At 40.0% G+C, this 21,449-nt stretch overlaps 2 protein-coding genes across 7 annotated transcripts in view; one reads left to right on the top strand and one right to left on the bottom strand.

The window, feature by feature from the left end:
- The window catches only part of ACTA2 (actin, alpha 2, smooth muscle, aorta), a 61,487-nt gene extending 46,761 nt beyond the window's left edge, over nt 1–14,726 (bottom strand). Inside the window, exon 1 of the mRNA XM_011947880.1 lies at nt 12,626–14,726. The gene's annotated coding sequence lies outside the window, so the exon portion shown is untranslated. The remainder of the gene's footprint in view (nt 1–12,625) is intronic.
- Nucleotides 11,163–21,449, top strand: part of FAS (Fas cell surface death receptor) — a 27,048-nt gene continuing 16,761 nt past the window's right edge. For 3 of the 6 annotated variants that reach the window (XM_011947886.1, XM_011947887.1, XM_011947885.1), the window contains exon 1: nt 11,746–12,593. In XM_011947886.1, the coding sequence (XP_011803276.1) occupies nt 12,564–12,593 (30 nt within the window). In that variant the 5' untranslated portion in view covers nt 11,746–12,563. Of the gene's footprint in view, nt 11,274–11,745; nt 12,594–12,706; nt 12,899–12,977; nt 13,333–21,449 lie in introns of those variants that run through there. The other 3 variants (XM_011947882.1, XM_011947884.1, XM_011947883.1) reach the window with 3 other exon arrangements.

Below are 21,449 nucleotides of genomic sequence, written 5' to 3'. Positions count from 1 at the left end.
ATCTAATGAATTAACGCTTGTGTGGACTGAATTGTTAAAAAATCTAAAATAAACTCTTGACTGTTCTTTTCACACAAGTGGATGAAGTTGAGGAAACATAACTGTGAGTAAATTTATTGTACTCTGCTAATCTGCTCAGGCTTTCATCACCCCTGCTCTGACCTGTCAGAAAATGGTAAGAGAGAGAAAAGATTCTGTTCTATTGAAAGCCAATCTCAATAGGAAGAAGTGACAACCAGCCAGGCTCACACTGAGAAATGGGTCTAGTCATGGGCCAGGCTCAGTTCATTTACACCAGGGCTCCAACTCACTCTACTTCAGGGAACCAAAGATGTCTAGGTGTCTGGGTCACCCTGAAAGGGGGAGTTTATTAAAATGAGTCCTCTCTTCTACAAATTTATGCTAAATTGTTCCATGTCTAACAGTAATTTCTCCAAAAAGCCTTCTATAATACCTGAAGCTATTAGAAGCAACCTTCCTTATTCTTTCTGTCCTTGAATTTGATCTCTTCTCTCTTATTATTATTAATAGGAATTAATATTCATCGAGAATTTACTGTTTCTGGCACTGCATAGCATCTTTTCTATGAATTACCTCCTTTAATCCTCCTAATAAGCATATAAAGTTTATTCTGTTAACATTTGTTTTACAAACCAGAAAACTGAAAGCCCAGAAAACCTTTTTATGTTTAGAAACACCGTCCACTGCCTGAAACACTGAAAAAATGGATAAAAATTAAGTACAATTAAAAGAATAGATTCTTTAGCTTCTATTAAGCTTTAAGTTTTAATGGGTTATGATGTTGTGTGTAAGTGTAGGGGTCTGGGGAGAAGAGATGGGGAGGGAAGAAAGTGAGCGCTGAGATAAAAATGCAGTAAAAAAAAAAATGGGGTCAGCGAGTTTCCTGGGTCTGCAGCAGGGTGCCTTGCCAGCCTTGGCTCCTAGGAAGGGAAGGCTTGTGACTTACCACAGACCAGATTCTTGCTGCCTTCAAAGAGAGATGTTCACAAGGAGAAGATGCCAGCATTCAGGAGAGATGAGAGTCTGGCCAAATAATTGTCAAGAACCCTTAAAATGCAGGCTACTCATCTTGGGATGATTTTAAACAGTAATAAGCATAGGCAGCAATAACCCTCATGAAGTATGGGGAAAGAGAATGTGAAAGTCTCAAACTAGGGCTGTTCTCTCTCACTCTCCCTCTCTTTAATTGTTATTGATGATATTGTTTTTCCTTAACAAGTCTATACATCCTGAGAGATGGGGTGAGGACAGCATAGATGCTATGGTTTTGATCCTTCTATCAAAAATGAGGACAAAATCCAAACTCATTTCAATCAGAAAAGGTTACATGTGCTTGACTGTATAATTTGCTAGCCATGTGTTTAGTCCTGACTCTAATCAAATGCCAGGAGGATCCAGAGAGCAACAGCAAAAGTCATTTCTAGTGCCTGTGTCCTCACCACACATCTCCTCACACATGTAAAGCACCTACAAAGGCTTTGGGGTAGATCCTGGCAAAATGGAATAATAGAAGATATAGTTCTTACATTCAAAGAGCTTCCAACCTATTTATGGAGCTTGACAGATGCCGAAAAAGGCAAAGCTTATTTGCAAAGTCTGTAGTTTCAGAAGATGGCCAGATGAACCAAAAGATAAAGTGGACTTCTTTCCACTTGAAATTTTATTTCATTTATTAATTTTTAAGTTTTGTTCACCACTTCTACTTTTCTCACCCTTCTGATCTGGATAGAAATGAAATAGTTGAATTTTAGGCACGATAAGAATTCAAGGTGGTGAGTGGAACATGAGCAGGAATTAAACATAATGCCCTTTAAATGTAAAACTAAGAAGTCAGGGCATGAGGTACATAGATTTGAAGAGCATCTGGGAAGAGGTGATGGTTGGCACTTCAGGCCATCTTTGAAGCTAGGAGACCTGAGGACTGAGGAGAGCACTTTAGGAAGCATCAGGACACTGAACATAACCACAGTGAAGGTAGCAGAGAAGCAACAGCCAGGGATAAATGAGAGCCAGAACTGTGGTGTCTGGTGAGTCAAAAGAGAGATGCATTTCACAGGCAAAGAGAGGCCAGGCCTGATGCTTATAATTACTCTAATTTGTCATTCCCAGTAATCTGTAGAGTCCAGGAAGGCAAGGAATGTTCTTATCCTGCCTACTGCTATTCCCTGATGCCTAACACAGTCCATGGTACAAAGTAGGTACTCATAAGTATTCGTTTAGTTAAGGAAAATTGTTGGGATTTTAGACTTAAGCTCAAAGCCTCCATTCAAAGAAAGTGGCCAACCTGTCCCCGCTCTGGAGCAACTTGCATTCTGATTAGGAATGAGACTCAAGCCATATAAAGTCAATACAGTTACAACGCAATGATAAGAAAGAATGGGATAGCTCAATTCCAAATGCATCTGGATGTATCTGATGTGTAAATTTAAAAAGAGAGAGATCATTTTCCCAGACTCCAAATGCCAAATCAGTTTCACTCTCTCCTCAAAAGTGCTGAGAAAGTTCTAAATTTGGAAAGGTCACAAAGGGATAAAGTGAGTCAGAGGAGGCTTTGGTTTTGCCTAATATGAAAAGCGGGATTTGGACTATGGAGGAAGAGGGTCCTTCCAGAGGGGATGTTTGAATGACAGAGTAGGAACAGGGCATGGGGAGGCCAGCTGCGAGGAAGTCAGCACAAGCAAAGGGCAGGCCCAGCAACATCCAAGAGAGAGCGGGGCCAGACCACAGGGTGTTCGGTTTGGAGCCTCCAGACCTGTGTCTTAACCCAAGCTCTGCCACATACTAGCTGTGTGCAAATTACTTAAACTCACCCAACCTATGTTTCTTAATCTGTAAAATGAGGATAATATTAGATGTTAAGATTATGTGAGAATCAAATGAGACATTATATGCATAAAGCACTTTTCCAGTGCAGTTAAACCCTTGATAAATATTAGCTACTTAGTAACCATCTGGTTAAGAGAGAAATGACTTTTTTTTTTTTTTTTTTTAAGAACTGGCCATTGCTTTATCTTCCATCATTGTGATTTATACTTTTTAACTATATTCACATCAGGAAAAGTTGATAGTAAATTTCATTTTGGATGAGGTCTAGACCAGTATCCATGGAAAGGAAGGCAAATTGAAGAGGTGTGATCCTAGGACAGGTGAAGAACCAAGGTCAAAAGGGGGACAGTTCCCAATTCAATCCAACAGCTGCTTTGTTAACAGTGCCACAGGCAGTGGGGTGGGCAGGGTGGGAGATGCATCATGTCCTGGGAAGGGAACACTGTGGGGAGCGAGAGAGAGGCTGGATGGGGGAAATGGTGGATAAAAAGTTGGGCAAAGTAATTTAGTCCCGGTCCCAGAAACTACGTGTTTCAGTCTGTGCTGGGTATGTAAAGGTTTCAAATGGGCTTTCTATGAAAAACAGCAATGAGGCAAACCATCCCGTTCACTAAAAAGATAGGAATTATCATGATACTGTGCAAAGAGCCCAGGCTTTAGAGTCAGGCAAATCTTGATACATTTACTTGACACATGAACTTGATCGAGTTACCTCTTTATGTGAATCAGGAAAGTTACTCTTTCCCTATAGGTGTGGGTATGAGAATTAGATAAGTTAATATATATAAAAGGGTCTAACACATAGTGAATGCGCAATTAACTGGCATGTGTTGGTTCAAGAAGGCAGTATGGTATATGCGAGAAGCAATTGCTTTGGTTCAAATCCCAGTTCTATTGCTTACTGGTTGGGTGACTACTGCAAGATCCTTAAGCGCTTAGCCCATGATTGTTTCACCTATATTGTGCACACAATAAGAAGACTTACCTCCCAAGATTTTTATGAGCATTGAATGAAATCATATTTATAAAACCAACTAAATGGTACCCGGCTCATGTTAAGTGATCTAAATGGAGGGGTATTATCATTAAGAAGCAATTAAAAGTTGTATGTGTATGAAGTTAACAGCTTTTAACATAAAAGACAATGGATTATTTGTTGAGAGAGCTTACCGAGCTTAATTTTTTTTTTTTTTTTGAAAAGAGGAAAGTAAGACATAAAAGGCAGAATATGTGGTACAGAACTGTAAGATACATGTCCCATGACAGAAATAAAAAAGGCAGAGATTCACTGAGGGGGGAAATTCATGGACATTTATGGTCACATTATCCTGATTGGCTGAGGAATTCAGCAGGCTTCTAGCCAGTTTTCTTGCTATTCACAGAAATAAAAGCTCAGTGTCTTTGAAAATGAACTAAGTTTTTTTTTTTCTTTTTCTTGATAGGAAAATGTATTTATGTGCTCAAGTAAGACTTGTTTCTGCTAAGAAAAAATTCAGCCTAAGTAGTATAATATGAAGCTAAATTGAAACTGTATACAAATATGTTTATAATGAGATTATTGAATTTGTTGATTTCCCTACATTTCCCATCTACTACCACTAAAGAGGTGCTGTAATAATAATACAATTGGCCAAAGTGGTAAAAGTGGGGTTGGTTTGTCCTTGTCTGTTTGAGGTAAACAACTGAGCTGACGGGTGATTTCCCTGAGCAAAGACTCTTGCTACTTCATGTGTCCATTCCAGAAGGTGGCACCAACATCACATGGGAGCTGGTGAGAAATTCATAACCTCACGCTTCTTAGACCTACCAAATCAGAATATTAATCTCAATAATATTGACAGGTAGTTTATATCCATATTGAGGTTTGAAATGCACTGAGTTAGAGTGTGGAGTTATGGCCACACTATCTTAATTAGATTATCTTTATTTCAATCCAATTTGCATGGCTATGTGAGCTATGATTCTTAGATAGAGGAGTGAATATTAACAGCAAAAATTCTTACTTAACAGACTTACTCAGTGCAAGAAAGAGTTCCCTTAGCTCACTGTATTATGATCTTGGTCAATATGACCCAGAATTTAAGAAAATAATATGACAAGAGTATGGTGTTAATCAACCGGAAACCATGTGTTCAACAGAACAACAAAGCAAGAAGGCTTTGTACTTACTTAGGGAGTTTACATCTTGATGATAAGGCCACTGAGGTAATTGAAGAGGAAGTGGATTCAGCACAGGCTTTGGAAGTTCACCTCTGTTGCCTAGTAACTGTGTGACTTTGGGCAAGTCATTCCAAGTTTCTTTTCTATAAAGTAGGATGGTAACAGTTTCTTTTCTATAAAACAGTTTCTTTTTTATAAAATAGGATGGTAACAGTATCTACTTTATGGGGAGTTGTAAGGTTCAGATAAGTTAACAGGTATGCCAAAACAAACAAACAAACAAAAACCACACACACACACAAATGTTCTGGACATTATGTAAACATTATGTAAACATTAGATATTACTGATATCTTATTTTTGTTTATTTTTAAATATCTGTCCCTTTCAACCATTCTTCTCAACATTTATTTGATTTATGTGACTTTAATAAAAATAAATTTGAGGAAATTTCAGGAAGAACTTTGATAAACCCATTGAATGACTTGGAAATTCTAAGAGGATTTCAAAGCCAGGTGGAGGAATGCCTGCTTAGTGTCTTTCCTCAGTGCAAAACCTGGTAAAGGCCTCAATTTCTCCCTCAGTTTACTGTGATCAGAGAGTCAGGCTGCCTAGATATCCTTGTTGCCTGGACAAAAAACTCTTTAGAGGCAGGTTTGTGTAGAGTTTGTGGGGAGTTTTCAGATGGTAAAATGCCTCTTCCTACATCAGGTGATGGGAGGGTTACTATCATTCCTTTTACACGGAGCTATTCCAGTTCTAAGTAGTGTTCTTTGTATAGTGGTGTTCAGCAAACACTTGTCAAACTATAGGAAGTTATAACATCGCGAGAATTTCTAACCACTGCAAAGTGTTCTGATATGTAATAAATTGCCTTGAGAAATAGTAGGAGCCAGCACTGGACAGAGTCAAGCTAAGGCTGGCATAGTCTCCTAGGGCTGTTGTAGAGAAGAGTCTAAAGTGGGAGGTGTTGATCTTATGGTCCCAGAGGTCTCTCCCACACTACTTTTCTGCCTGTGTAGGTCAGAAACTATAAAGAGTGAGTAGGAATGGGTTACACCTCACATCCATGAAGGGCCTTAAATGATAGTAGCACACTAGTGTCATATGTCAAGTGGCAAACGACACTAGCACCAAATGTGATTCTGTATTTAAGTTCTAAGTATTAAATGCATCTATTTGCTCTATGAAAACACAAGATATCCCACAGTGCTTGCAAACTGGTTCAATATTGTGTTGATTTTTGTTTTGCTTTAATATACTAAGGGAACTTCAAAAGACTGACGTGGTCCATGCTCTCTGAGCCAGGCCTTTCTTGACTTCTTGTGTTTAGTTATTCATGAAACCACTGGGCCTGTCTAAATGGGCAAGTCATATAGGAAGATACAGAGTGAAAGGGAGAACTTTGATAAACCCATTGAATGACTTGGAAATTCTAAGAGGCAAGAGCTAGAGTGAGAGAAAGAGAGAAAGACATCTTCTCACCTTCAGGCCTGATCAGAGGCAATAATGGGAGACCATGGGAGGGGAGAGCCTGATCCAATGATTCATTTTTAGTTATTTTCTGGAAAGTTTTAAAAATATGGTATTCTTCATGGAGAAGCCAAGGTGTTAGGCTGCAGGCAATGCTTATGCTCTCTGGCCTAGTGAGGAGGAAAGCAGTATGGGTAAATAAATGGGCATTTAGTTGGCAATATAGGCAGGGACTATATCAATTGTCACCTATAAAAGGTGTTAGTGATGGTCTTTAGGGGGCCATTGGCAAATTGCTACAACAAAATAATAAAATAAATAAAATAACAAAATCCAAGTTTATTTCCCACAATCTATCTGGGCATATCATTACTGTCGGAAAGACTTATATTTACCAGGTGAGAAAATTGAGGCTGAGAGATGTTAAATATTATGCACAGCTTCTCACATCTAGTGAAGTAACTGAACTAGGATTTATACCTAGAGATGCTATCTTTCATAGGACAAGTTGCTAATTTGGGGGTGTTCTCAGGGAGAGGAAAATATCTATATGCTCATATACACAGATTATCCAAATAAAAACTCTTACTCCCCATTCTCCTTTCTCATTTTAACTAGATATTAATACCACCATTGTATTAGTTGACTAAGGTTGCCTTCTGCAGAAAACCATCAGTGTCTCCTTTCTACCCAAGTGCTCTGGGCTCCCCTGCCCTTTCTCCTCCAACATCCCATTCCACATTCTCTCTCTATCTCTGCAGGACTCCCTGTAGTCCTCCCTACCCATCCATTATCTCCCTCAAGCTGTCCCCTCAGCCTTTTCTAACAGGGAAAGGCTGGTGCCCTGGTAAAGAGTTCCCCAACCCTATCGCACTTCCCAGCACTAGATGGGCCTGGGAGATAATGACTGCCCCTCCCTCATGCTGTTCCTTCCAGACACCTCCCTTCCAGTCCCTTGAGGAGGGCCTGAGGTCCACACTAGCTAGTCTTTTCTCTGGAGGTTGTTTGGGGGCAGAGAAGAAGTCTAAAGTAGAGAGAAGGTGCTGCCATGCCTTAAGCCAACCTTTCCAGAAGTATAATGCCCTTGCCACTAGTAGTTTGGGAAACAATTTTTATTGGCATGCAGGCAAATATTTTGTTTCAATAGTGGCCTATTTATTTTTATGAATACCTTCTATTTTTGGCAAGGAATGCTGATTTTCCATTTATGGTTGTAATGTAATGTTTTATTTTAAAAACAAAATGACTTAGGGAACAAAATAAGTTGATTTAAAAATACATATTAGTTAAATATATATTTAGCATATACAAGTAGACTACAGAAATGGCAAAATAGACTGAAGTTGAAGAAACATTGCCTTAAGCTAAGCCCACTCGGGACTAAATTTTATCTGCCCCCAAATCAACACCTCTTGAAAAGTGGTCCCCATCTTTCCTTGTGTCAGTTCTTAACACCTAGGGGGTAGGCATGCTTCTCATGTTTGGTTTCATAGGATATCTGTGTTTTCAGGGGACCACCATATGCAAAAATGTCAGGGGAGGGGTACTCTATTGGATTAAGAAGCCAGGGTCCACAGAACAGATGTTTTCACCCTACTAACTCAATTGCTCTCTGCTTCTTAGTTGCCACAGTCTAAACATTCTTTAATGCATTGCATTTTTCAGCCATTGCTCAACAGGTAGGTTCGTATACCAGTTTTCATAGTGGGAAAAATTAGGAGACTTAATAATTTGCTCCATATCTTGGTGGCCAAGCTTTCCAGCCCTGGTCAGTTAGGCTTTAGGACACTTTTTCTAGATTTGTGCTATCCTAGCCTTCAGGAATGTGAGCATGGAAGTAGTATAGAAAGGAAGTAGTACAACAAGGAAGTAGTGCAGGAAGGAAGTAGTGCAGGAAGGAAGTAGTGGAGGAAGGAAGAAGTATAGGAAGGAAGTAGTGCAGGAAGGAAGTAGATCAGGAAAAGTGGTTGTAAGCCATTTAACTTACTTTTTTTTCCATCTGAACTGTGACCCCAAATTATCAATTTGTCTTGTGAAGGCACTTCATTTAGGAAAAGCAATGTAAAAGTAAAAATTAGTATTTATTGTGTATACTAGGTGCATACATCATTTCTTTAATCCTGTAGGAAATAATATGTTCTCTGGGAAGTGAAAATATGTATATGATTAGATTCACATATTACATATCCAAATCTGAGATCTCCCTCCTCTCTTTTCTTTTCCCAAGAACCCATACATATTTCTGTTAATTGGTAGAAACAATTATTAATAGATTTTGTCACTTGGCTGCTGTGGGCTCTGACGCCCTCTAGTGACAGAAAAATTCTTTGGTAGAAGAAGTAATGTCCCTAGATACTCAGCAGCCTACAGAATTGTTTAAGCAATTATCTTCACTTGAGCTTGAAACTAGAGTAGCTAATTTGTAACAATTAACTTTTGTAACAAAAGAATTATTATACAGATCAAAGTTCTGATAATTTATCAGTTAAGATTTTTTCAGTTGTAAGACTCTGGCTAAAGCAAAAACTAAGAATTTGTAGAGTTGGGTAACTGGGCGGGGGGTGGGGGGTGCAGGGTGTGGGGGGTGTCTGGAGTTCAATTTCAGAACCAAATGCATCCAGAACTTGGATGACTCTACCAACCTTGATCTTTCAGCATGGTTTCCTCTCAGTGTGGTTTCCTCTCAGCATGAGCTGACTGTTTTCAGCTCTGGCAGGACCACAAGCTCCCTTCACAACCAACCACATCAGTTTCACATCTCACATATTTCTACTTCAAATCCAGTGAAAAATAAAGGGTTTGTGTCCCAGTCTTTCCAGTAACGGTCCCAAAATGTACTCCAACTGAATGTGATGTGCTGATTGACTTAAGCCAAGTCGTGTTTCCCACCCACTACCTCCCTCCACTTACATGTATACCCAAGCCCTGGGATTGGTACCAATGCCACTGTGATGGTTAATTTTATGAATCAAATTAGCTAGCCCATGGCACTCAGCTATTTAGTCAAACACTATCTTAGATATTTCTATAAAGCTATGTTTTGGATGGGATTAACATTTAAATCTTTAAACTTTGAGTAAAACATTTGCCTTCTATAATGTCAATAGTCCTTATCCAATTAGTTGAAGGCTTTAAAAAAAAAAAAAAAAGACTGACTTCCGCTGAGAGAGTGAGAATTATGCCAACAGACTGCCTTTGGACTTGAATTGTAACTTTTTCATGGGTCTTCAGCCTGTTGGCCAATGCTAAAGTTCTGGACTTGCCAGCCTCTACAATCATGTGAGCCAGCTCCTATCTATCTATCTTTCTATCTATTCATTCTCTTGGTTCTGTTTCTCTAGAGAACCCTGACTAAAAGAACCATTCACATCAAATAGTTAAGAAAAGGAGAGAGGGACAGTTTTTCTAAAGACAACTTGGAAGTACTATTACCAGGAGGAAGAAGAAGGAGAAAGGCAGGATAAACAGTCATGGATATACACTATAGTTGGGAATTATTAAAATCAGCTTGTTGCTATTTAGTAAAAAAAATTTGATTGACAACATTTTTAAAACATTAGGTCCAAAGGGGAAAATAACAAAAGTCTTAGTGGTAAAAAGATGTAGAAGTTTTTGTTGTTGTTTTGTTTTGTTTTGTTTTTGTTTGTTTGTTTTAATCTTAACTCTTCCAGTTTTTTACATAGTCAGATATTGGTTTAAATGTTATTCAGAATGTTCAGAAACCAGGATATCTTTTGAGTATAAGAAACAAGCTTTAACTTATATGGTATGGTTTGAATAAGGATGCTTGTCCAAAATATCTCCAACATCTGGTGGAGTGCTGAAATTCTATTATTAAAATTTTATTACTTTGCCCTTGAAGGCCTGAGGACTCTCAGAAATATGCTGGCAAAATAAAAATAACCTTTAGAGATGCCCAAACTGTTTTCACCTGAATATCAGCATTTATTAGGTGTTCATTCAATAGATTTTTCAAAGAGTTCCACAGACAAAGAAGTTTGGGGAACGGTATATATAATTACCCCACCCTTTAATATTAGCATGTTAAAGGCCCTGAGAAGTTTTGGATTAAGAAAGTTTTCAAATTAAATTAACCCAGAATTTTCTAAGATTATTTGACCAGGAAACATATTTCTCCCCACAAAGCACCTATTCCCATCTCCTTGAACTTGAGGATAATTAGATGTACAAGGGTAGGAGGTAGGGGAAGGGGGTATGGCATAGAAAGAACAGGACCTTGGAAGCAAGAATATCTAAGTTTAATTCCTGACTCTGCTATTTATTAACTAACCAACTTTGCCAATGTTGCTGAAGCTTTTTTGGCTACTTTTTTTATTTGTAAAGTAAGTTTAATAATCACTCACCTCACTGGGCTATAATGATAAGTATTAAGTAAGGAAGATCCACATATGCGAGTTTCTGGCTTATAATTCACACTCAAGAGATACTGATTTTGTCAATTGTCCTTTCCCCTTTTTTTCTCACTTCCCTCCTTCCATTCCTTCTTCCCTTACTTCTCTTTTCCTTCCCTCTCACCTCTTTTCCTTCCTTCCTTTTACATTTTTTATTTAAATGAACTTTTTATTTTGGAATAGTTTTAGGATTTCAGAAAAGTTGCAAAGGTAATACAGAGAATGCCCATATACCATCCTCCCTGTCCCACTTCCTTCTGTGTCTATTAGATGCTCAGAGTGTGTGCACAAGGCTGGCACGCCCAGGGTCTTCCTCATGGCACTAACAGTCTACTGAAAGGTGGAACAGAGCCAAATCAGTCAACACCTGCAAGACTGCTGGTAAGTGCAGTGACAGATGCAAAACACAGGATGATGGAAAGCACTCAGGAGGGTAACCTAAGCTAGATTTGAGGGCCGGAACAGGCTCCAGAAGAAAATGTCGACTAAGAGGAAGCCTGAAGGATGAACAGTGAGCCCAAGCAAAGGGTTATTAATGTGTTATTAATGGGTTGAATCTAACTGGGAAGGGAGAGAGGCGGCAGAGTGCGGAGCTTGGTGGATGATGCCAAAGGAACACTGAAACTTTCAGTGTGTCCAAATTCAGGTTCAGTAATGATGGTATTATCCAAACAATACTTTCTGTAAAATTCATGCAAAACTACCTAAGAGCTATCTACTGTTCCAAAACAATAGTAACTTTGAACAGTGTTCACCAGAGCACAAAAGAATTACAAGATTTTTTTTTTTTTTTTTTTAAAGAAAACTGGCCAGGAAATAATGAGTAACGAAGGACAGGAAGTAATTCTGAATGTTTAATATAGCTGGGGCTGTGCAATCTGCCTTAAGTTGTTAGCTTTGTTTTCCTCTTGAGAAATAAAAAGGGGCCCTCCCTTTTCAGAGCCCTATGGCGCAATATCTGTACTTTTGCATATGGCGACCTGTCCATTGCAGGAACGTCTGTGAGCCTCTGTTGCAGCCACAACATGGACAGCTCAGTCAAATGCCCTGCAAGTCTTCCTCTGATTGACTCCAACAATTAGCCAAGGCTGTGCACCCAGGCAGGACCTGTGCACTCTGAGCTGCGTTGTCCTTCAAGACCTCCTCAACTTCCCAGGTTGAACTGCAGCCAAAGTCTTTAGAAAGGGCAGCAGGCAGGCTCTCGAGGTCCTCACCTGAATGAGCTTGCCAGCCACTGCAGGAACGCCCCGGGACGGGGAATGCCCATTTGTGCAACAAACCCTGACTCCTTCCTCACCCTGACTTCTCCCCCTCCCTATCCCCCTCCCTATCCGCGCGCAGGCCAAGTTGCTGAATCAATGGAGCCCTCCCCAACCCGGGCGTTCCCCCGCGAGGCTTCCTTCCCATCCTCCTGACCACGGGGGCTTTTCGTGAGCTCGTCTCTGATCTCGCGCAAGAGTGACACACAGGTGTTCAAAGACGCTTCTGGGGAGTGAGGGAAGCGGTTTACGAGTGACTTGGCTGGAACGCCGGGGGCGGGCACTGGCACCGAACACACCCTGAGGCCAGCCCTGGCTGCCCAGGCGGAGCTGCCGCTTCTCCCGCGGTTGGTGGACCCGCTCAGTGCGGAGTTGGGGAGGCTCTTTCACTTCGGAGGATTGCTCGACAACCATGCTGGGCATCTGGACCCTCCTACCTCTGGTGAGCCCTCTCCTCCCCGGGTGGAGGCTTACTCGGTCTTAGTCCTGAGGATAGGCAAAGTGGGGCGGGCGCGGGACGCGTGCGGGATTGCGGCTGCAGCGGCGCACGCGGGCACCTGGGAGCGGCGGGCTGCTGCCGGAGGCGTTGGAGACTGGCTCCCGGGGGCTGTTAGGATCTTCCCTCCGGCCCGGGTGCTCAGAACGCTGGAGGACTCGCTTTTCAGGGACTTGATGCGAAGTGCTGACCCCGCGGTGCAGGCGGGGCAGCTCTGGCACTCCTCGGAGACCACTGTGCTCCACGTAGAGGTGGGCGTGGGAGGCGGACAGGAAGGAATTGAAGCGGAAGTTTGGGAAGCTTTAGGGTCGCTGGAGGAGGACCCCGGTTGGAGAGAGGAGCGGAACTCCTGGACAAACCCTGACAAGCCAAGCCAAGCGGATCATGCGCACCAAGGATCCGCTGCGGCGCTGGTGGGTGAGCGCGCGCCGCCCCGCGGGGGCGGGGAGAGAGCCTGCAGCCTTCAGAACAGATATTGCTCATTTTCTGGCAGTTCTCAGATGTAGGAAATAAGTCAGCCCCGAAGCAGTGGTTAAACCGGAGGGCTCGGAAGAACGGCATCGTTTCTTTCTCGAAAAAGTTTTATGGGGGCTGAATGAGTTTCTGGAGGCTTGTTTACCTTTTTTTATTGTCACACAGAAAAAGAAACTGTCGTCTCCCTTCCGGGAATTCTCTCCTTAACACTGTAAGTCGCTGCCTGAGTGGTTTCATTTTGTTTTGTTTTCCTGCCCTTCTCTTTCTTCTTTTGCCCTTTCTTAGCTTGCACTCCCATGGCAGTTTCTGCCTGGTCTCCTGCTGGGGTGGTACCCGTTCCCTCCACACAGAACCCAGCGCCTATTATTGGCCAAGAAACTTGAGCAGCCTGTTTTGAAAAGTCCCTCGCTCAGAAATGCCAGCTTGCGGATGGCTAATCGAAGAGACGTGGATCCAGGAGGCTCATTGGAGTACCTGAGTCTCTGTGAGGCCATCCTTTTTTTTGGTTTTTTGTTTTTTTTTTTTTTTTTTTTTGGCCCCAACAAAGTGCCAAACATAGCGAGAGAAGTGTTTACAAATGTGCTCTCCGTGGATTCCCAGGAGAGCCATGTAGTGGGGAAGATGACCACATCCCCATTTTACAGATGGCTAAATGAGGTTCAGAGAGCTTCAGTAATTCAACCAAGATCACACAGCTGGTAAATGGCAGATATGGGATTGAACTCAGATCTAACTCCGAAACTCAGGCTGTTCCCTGATTGCATCTGATATCCAGATTACTGATATCCAGATTACACCAAAAGGCTGAGATGTCTGGGTCCATTTTATGATTAGAAAAAAAAAAAAAAATCCTCCTGTTCCTTTCAGAAATAATGTGCACTATTTGGGCTTCTTTAGAAACTTCACTGCAGAAAATTTATGATTCAAGATTGAGAAACCATTTATACAATCTCAGACGACACTCTTCTCTCCCTTGTTATTAACCGTTGCACTAATGCAATGTTGGCTGCTTTGAAAATCTCTTAGTTCATGGACAGCAATATTAGCAAAGTGTAAGAAAACTGCCAAAGCTTGGAGCTATGGTTGTTGAACTTTTGTACCAATAGCACCTTTACCACAGGCTGTGTGTGTTTAAAGCCCGAAGAAAACTTTGCTTTTCTGAAAGAATACACACACACACACGCATATATAAATACACATACATTTATATATATATACATATTATAATACCTATAAGTTAGGTATAATTTATAGTATTTGTATATGATATATGGCCTAGGAAATTAAGGCTTATTAAATAAAATTTATAAATGCAGATGAGTCAAATACAAAAATCAGACATAACCCTATCACCTAAGTAATCATTTTTTACGTTTTGCGGTATGTCTTCCATTTATCCCCTTTAATAGAACTCTTTTAAATTTGGTTACACAGAAATTGGTTTTGCGTTCACGACATGCCTGACATCAGGCCTGAATCCTTAAAGAAGTTTTGACACTCTTGTGTCACCTCATGTGTCTCCAAAAAATGTTTGCTTTTATGCCTTCACGGTTAGTGCTTTCTTAGTAGTAGCAATAAATAAAATGGATGCAAAATGCTAATTACTTGGAATACAGAAGCAAATTTTTAATTCTATTAATGGGCTGGACGTAGATGGGTGGGGAGCTGTTTTCTGCTTTTCCCCTCTTCCCCTAGTCCTCTGACTCTGATGATAACTATAGTCAACAAATATCCCCATCCTTAACCCCTTTTGCTTCTCTTTCTCTTTCCTTCTCTCAACCTTCCTGGTGTTAGTTTTCTCTTTCCTATTTCTCAGTGTTTTCACTTCGACACTTAACAATAACAAAGTTCGAAATCCCAAAATGTTGGCAAATTTCTGAAGGAGACAGAAAAAGAGTCAAACTTACTTTACAAATTTGTTTGAGAAATAGCTGTGGTTGCTTTTTTTTTTTTTTTTTAATTGTGCATGACCCTGTTATTGGCCAAGAAACTTGAGCAGCCTGTTTTAGAAAGTCCCTCGCTCAGAAATGCCAGCTTGCAGATGCCTAATCAAAGGGATGTGGATCCATGAGGCTCATTTGAATTCCAAAGCCTCTGAGAGTCCATGGATTTTTATTTTATTGGGCCCCAACAGGTTTTGTCTTGCATTATTTAGGACATTGGCCAGGCAATCACTGGACAGCCAGTTTTATCTCCTTTACATTTTTTAGAATGGTTATCTTATGGTCAAAGGAAGGAAGAGGGCCTTTGGAAAATAAAGCTGTGTATTTACAAGTAGCCATACAGAATAGTTTTGTGGGGAAAATAAAGTTATTTAATTTGTAATTTAATCATTTTTCTTAAACCAACCCAACGAACTTAAAAGGGACCATTTAATCATTTTTGTAGTTTAATTTGTAATTTAATAATTTTTCTTAAGCCAACCTGATGAACATAAATTGGGCTATTTATTTTTGTTTTTAATGGGCTGTACTTACATCGCAAAGGACTTGAGAAGTCTTATAAATACAATAAAATAATAAATGTGAATTAAGACATTAGCAACCAGGATGGAAAAACCCAAATTTGTAAATGATGGCAAGGTTTGCAAGCAAAAATTAAATTGATAAATGACATCACCCCCACTACCAGCTACAGTTAGACTAATGAAAAATCCTCTAATGTTCGTGCCTGAAATACAGTTACCACCCTTAGCAGCAAATTAGACTTTAATTTGGAAAAAAAAAATTTTCTTGCCACTGAGTTTAGAGAGGGGAAAAGATGAAATAATTAGAGGCAAAGAAGATCTGGAATGTAGACGTTGTCTCTGAGTAAGGCCTTTGAGACACTGGACAAGTAGTTTCCTTCTGAATACTCTCATATTAACACATAGAAGAAGTGCCAGTGTTTCAAAGGAACCTCTTTGAAGGCTACTAGAATGCTTTAGGGGTGCCAAATTACCAGAGTAAACTGCCAGTTTGAGAGAATAACTGTTTGTTAAGAGATGGTCTGAAACCTAAGTAAGGAAATCCCCCCACTTGAAAGCCCCTAGGAAGTTAATTGCTTTTGGCGAATTATCTTAGGCCCCAAAAGTCCCTTGGTGAGCACATGTTTTGTAATAGGGACTAGAGACTACTGACTTATGGTGAAAAATGAAATAACACCACTTAAAACTTGAAATTGACAAAAAGCAACTTGAAACCAAATATAGGAGAGTGAACCCATCCGTTTCTTCTTTTTAAATAGGTAAATATAGAAAAAATGACCAGACAATGTGAAACAAAAAGCAAATATTTAAAAACTACATTTATACTTTATCTCACCCAACTAATGTAAAGAATTTTGATTTTACTTATAAATTCCTAGCCTTGTCTACACATATACATAATTGCATGTTTAATTTGAGCTATATATAGTCTGCTTTTTGTTCCTTTGAATGTTACACAAACCTTTTTCTATTTCTGCATAATTTTTATCTTGTATTTTTTATTGGATACATTATGGAGAGAGCATTTATTAAATGAGCTGGGGTTCCTATAATTTTTTTTTTTTTTTTTTTTTGAGACGGAGTCTCGCTCTGTCGCCCAAGCTGAAGTGCAGTGGCTGGATCTCAGCTCACTGCAAGCTCCGCCTCCCGGGTTTACGCCATTCTCCTGCTTCAGCCTCCCAAGTAGCTGGGACTACAGGCGCCTGCCACCTCGCCCGGCTAGTTTTCTGTATTTTTTAGTAGAGACGGGGTTTCACCGTGTTAGCCAGGATGGTCTTGATCTCCTGACCTGCTGATCCTCCTGTCTTGGCCTCCTAAAGTGTACTATAATTTTTATTATTTACTTTTTAATTTATTTATTACTTATTTTTATAATTTACTATTAGAAAAAAGCATTTCTTAAATGTACTGGTATATATATATGTGTGTGTGTGTGTGTGTATATGACTTTTTCTTGTTACCCAAAAGTTACTCATAGAACTTACATATGAAAATTGTAGTACTTACGATGAAAAATCATAAAACAAGACAATTTAAAACTTGATAAAAAGCAACATAATATTATATGTTGTACCTTGTACTTCCTTATAAGGTACAACACTACAAGAACCTTAGTGTATAGTTTTCTTTTTGCTATATATGTATATATATATTCATAAAAGTGGAAAAATAACATTAACTAATAAATCCTCTTTATTTTCTGGAAAATCCTTGCTTTAAAAAAAGTCTTTAGCTTTTTATATAGTTAGACTTCTAACACCAATTAAATATCTTCAATTCAGTCTCAAGCAGGAACAAATCTTTAGTCCACTTGCCTACCTTTATTGTCTTTGAAGTGACAGTGTGAGTAGTAAAGCCCAAATCAGAGAGAAGTTGACTTTTGTAAGATTGGTAACTTCACCTTCCCCGGAAGGAAATGAGGTGGTTCTTCCCTTTGATCACAACTGCTTTCTTGATTTGAAATAAACTGTTGTACAGCCCAGTCACCCCATCTTTAGGCATTTAGAAATAGCAATCATAGTTATATAGGACAACTTGCCTGAGTCCCACTAAGTAGAAATGATAGTGAATTTAGTATAAGATTATACCTTTAGGTTGGGCGGGTGACTCACACCTGTCACTCAGCACTTTGGAAGGCCAAGGTGGGTGGATCATGGATCAATTGAGATTAGGAGTTTGTGACCAGCCTGGCCAACATGGTGAAAATTTGACTCTATTGAAAATACACAAGTTAGCTGGGTGTGGTGGCATGCCTGTCATCTCAGCTACTCGGGAGGTTGGGGCAGGAGAATTGCTGGAACCTGTGAGGCGGAAGTTGCAGTGAACCAAGATCATGCCACTGCACTCCAAGCTGGGCGACAGAGTAAGACTCCATCTAAAAAGAAAACAAACAAACAAAAAATTATGCCTTTAGAGCAAGGCCAGCCTTGTAAATTAGCAAATCTGACTACAAATTCAATCAGCAGATATACTCAGCCCAGCAAAGTGAGCAAGCTTACTGTAGGTTGTGTTAAGGCATGGACTGGGATAAACAGGCAAAATTAGAGTAAATTTGACAATTTGACATTGGATTCATTAATGACAGCCTGTCCTTTGATGAAGTCAGGCAGCATTGTGTTTCTATTCACCTCTGTGTTTTGTGAGGCTATAAAAATATAAGATGTGAGAAATGTGAATACATTTTATTTGTGAGGGCAGAGATCTTGAAGAAGAGAGTGAGAGGAAGTCAGAGTATGTGGGTGAAAGCTCTTGTTTTCTGCTGAGGATTTAGCTTTGGTTTTTAGCCACTCTCACAAAGAGATCATTGGTCCTAATTAACTGATTGTTGTTGTTGTTTTTCACATGAATGTCTGTAAGGATTTAGGTTTGATTTTAAAAATTGGGCCTATACTCACAGAAAGACAAATACTATATGATCTCACTTATATGTGGAATCTAAAAGATTTGAATCCATAAAAGCAGAGAGTAGAATAGTGGTTACCAGAGGCTGGTAGGGGGCAAAGTTGGGGGAGTTAGGGAGATATTGGTCAAAGGATACAAAAAGATACAAAATTTCAGTTAGGAGGAATAAATTCAAGAGATCTAGTGTACAACTTGATGTCTATAGCTAATAACAATGTATTGTATACTTGAAAATTACTAAGAGTAGATTTTAAGTGTTCTCCTCACACACAAGAAAAGAAAATGAATAAGTATGTGAAGGAATGCCCAATGTTAATTAGCTCAATTTAGCTAATTATCTTCCAAAATATGTACACAATTCAAGACATCATGTTATATACTATAAATATATACAATTTTTTATTTGTCAAATAAAAAACAATACAAAAAAACCCGGGCCTATACTGCCCACAGGCAATCTTATTAGCCTGCAGATAAAGTGTGTATGTATATATGCACACATGCATTTGTTTATTTTTAGTGTTAGTCACCACCATCTAAGTGTTGGGGGATTTTGCTTTCATTTGAAAAGTGGAAGATCTGAGCTCCCATACTACATGGCCCCTGTTCCCCTGGGGCTCAGCAATGGTTGCTCCTTGGGACCAGGCAGAGCTGGTCCCAAGCCCCTCCCTCTCTCTGTAGTCTTTTATCCCAGGTTGCTTTATTCTTGTATGACCCAGGTGGCCCCTCTGGGCTTGTAAGGACTCTAGAGCTGTATTTTAGGGCTCTATAGCCCTCACATTACCCATTTCCTCTACCAAAGGTCATTTCTTTTCTCCTCAGGCTTATTTTTGGAAGGGTCATTATTTCTTCATGAGAAGTCAAATTCTGATTTGCAAGTGCTGAACACAGATGCCTTTAGTCTGTAAAACTCTTATATTCTCACATGTAAATGTAGTAACCTGCTAACCTCAGATTTTGCTTCCTCTAACCTAGTTGCCCTGCAACTCTGATGAGCATCAAAGTCAGCAAGGGCACTTCCCCATTCTCAGAGATCCTGATTCCTTAGGTCTGTGTGGGGGCCTTAATAAATAATGCATCACTACAGGTTTCTGATGTCTGTTGGGGTCTTGAGAACTATTTTTCTAACTCTAGCACTAAACTCAAAATGTAATTTCAGATGGAATTTCCTAGGCTCATTCATTTTGTTTTATTTATGGCTTGGCCAGTCATGGATCTAATCAGTAACTTGCAACTGTTGCTTCAACTACCTCTGTCCTGGACTTTCCAGAGATTTGCTTTAAGAAAGAAAGAGGACATCCCTGGGATAAGATGACCATGTATATTTTTATGTACACATGTTAAAAAACATATAAACAAATGGGATCTTTGCTTATCTCTTTCATGTAGAAAAATTTATTTTACTTCTATTTCAGGTTTTCAATAATGTAGTAGGACAAGATGGCATCACTATATCCCTGCTTTTTACACAGATATATTAGAGTTGCATTATCTTATTGGAAATGTTAAACTATTCAATAATAAACTATTCATCTTTTAGAATTTCTTTTTCCTCAAGTGTTGATAAGTACCTGAAAGTCTACAAGCAGACAAGAAGAACTAGTCAGTGGAACTTCATTTCTTGCTCCGTTTTTGTCCTCAGCAGTAGAGGGTCAGGTGAGATTTCAACCCAGCCTAGCAGGACCAATAAGTCTGGAAAGAAGTAGCTCCAGTTCATATTGGCACCTGCTAATTCTAGTTCCAAAGACCATGAGAAATCTCTTGCGTATTTAGCTCGGTGATCATCCAAGATGGGAAATTCTTGGGCTCAGCTGTGAGGGATCCCAAGTTTATATGTACCACTAATGTCTCACAAATCAAGAATCCAAGAGAATCAAGAGACTGTAGTTCATTCCTTATATTAAATTCTTAGGACTGCCGACTGGGTCGGCAGTTTTGGGGGCTAGAAGCCTGATATCAAGGTGCCAGCTGGACGGGTTCCTTCAGAGGACCACGGAGGCAGGATCTGTTCCAGGCTTGTAAATGGCCTTCTTTTCCATGTGTCTTCACATTATCTTCCTCTGTTTGTACGTGTGTCCAAATTTCCTCGTCGTCTTCTTCTTCAAATTTACAAGTGTATACTGTTTAATCTACAAGGTTTATATAGCTTTAGCTAAAAATAAAAAAAAAAAGCCAAACAAAAACAGTGAAGCCAAGACACTCTTCCAAAGTCTGGGCCCTTCCAGCCTTCCAAATACAAGAGCTCTGGAAGTTGTATATACCAAATTTCCTCTTCTTCAAAGGTCACCAGTCACATTGGATTAAGGCTCACCCGATTAACACCATTTTAACTTAATCACCTCTGTAAAGACCCTATCTCCTGATACTGTCACATTCGGAGGCTCAGGAAGTTAGGGTATCGATATCAATATATGAATTTGGGAGTGGGGGGAGGACACGATTTAGCCCATGACAGTCCTGAATCTCCTTTGCTAGATGCATGACTGTGGGCCAGTCACTTCACCAGTTGGGACACTGCCATCTCTATCAGAAAAGGGGTTTGAGCGAGGTCATCTATAAAGTCCTTTCTGCTCTAAATTGTAAATATAATGAGACACCAACTTTTAGTTTAATTGTTTAAAATTTTAGAAGTTAACTGGATGTTTTGCTGGTGTCAACACCCCCCTTTAAAAAAAAAAATTCGGCCGGGCATGGTGCCTCATGCCTGTAATTCCAGCACTTTGGGATGCTGAGGCAGGCAGATCACGAGGTCAAGAGATCGAGACCATCTGGCCAACATGGTGAAACCCCATCTCTACTAAAAATACAAAAATTAACTGGGTGTGGTGGCGAGCATCTGTAGTCCTAGCTGCTCGGGAGTCTGAGGCAGGAGAATCACTTGAACCCAGGAGGTGGAGGTTGCAGTGAGCTAAGATCACGCCACTGCACTCCAGCCTGGCAACAGAGTGAGACTCCATCTC

This window comes from Colobus angolensis, unplaced genomic scaffold (assembly GCF_000951035.1).
Source record: "Colobus angolensis palliatus isolate OR3802 unplaced genomic scaffold, Cang.pa_1.0 Scaffold270, whole genome shotgun sequence".
NCBI classification, from domain to species: Eukaryota; Metazoa; Chordata; class Mammalia; order Primates; family Cercopithecidae; genus Colobus; species Colobus angolensis.
The sequence above is the reverse complement of the archived record's forward strand: the minus strand, read 5'-3'. Positions and strand labels throughout refer to the sequence as shown.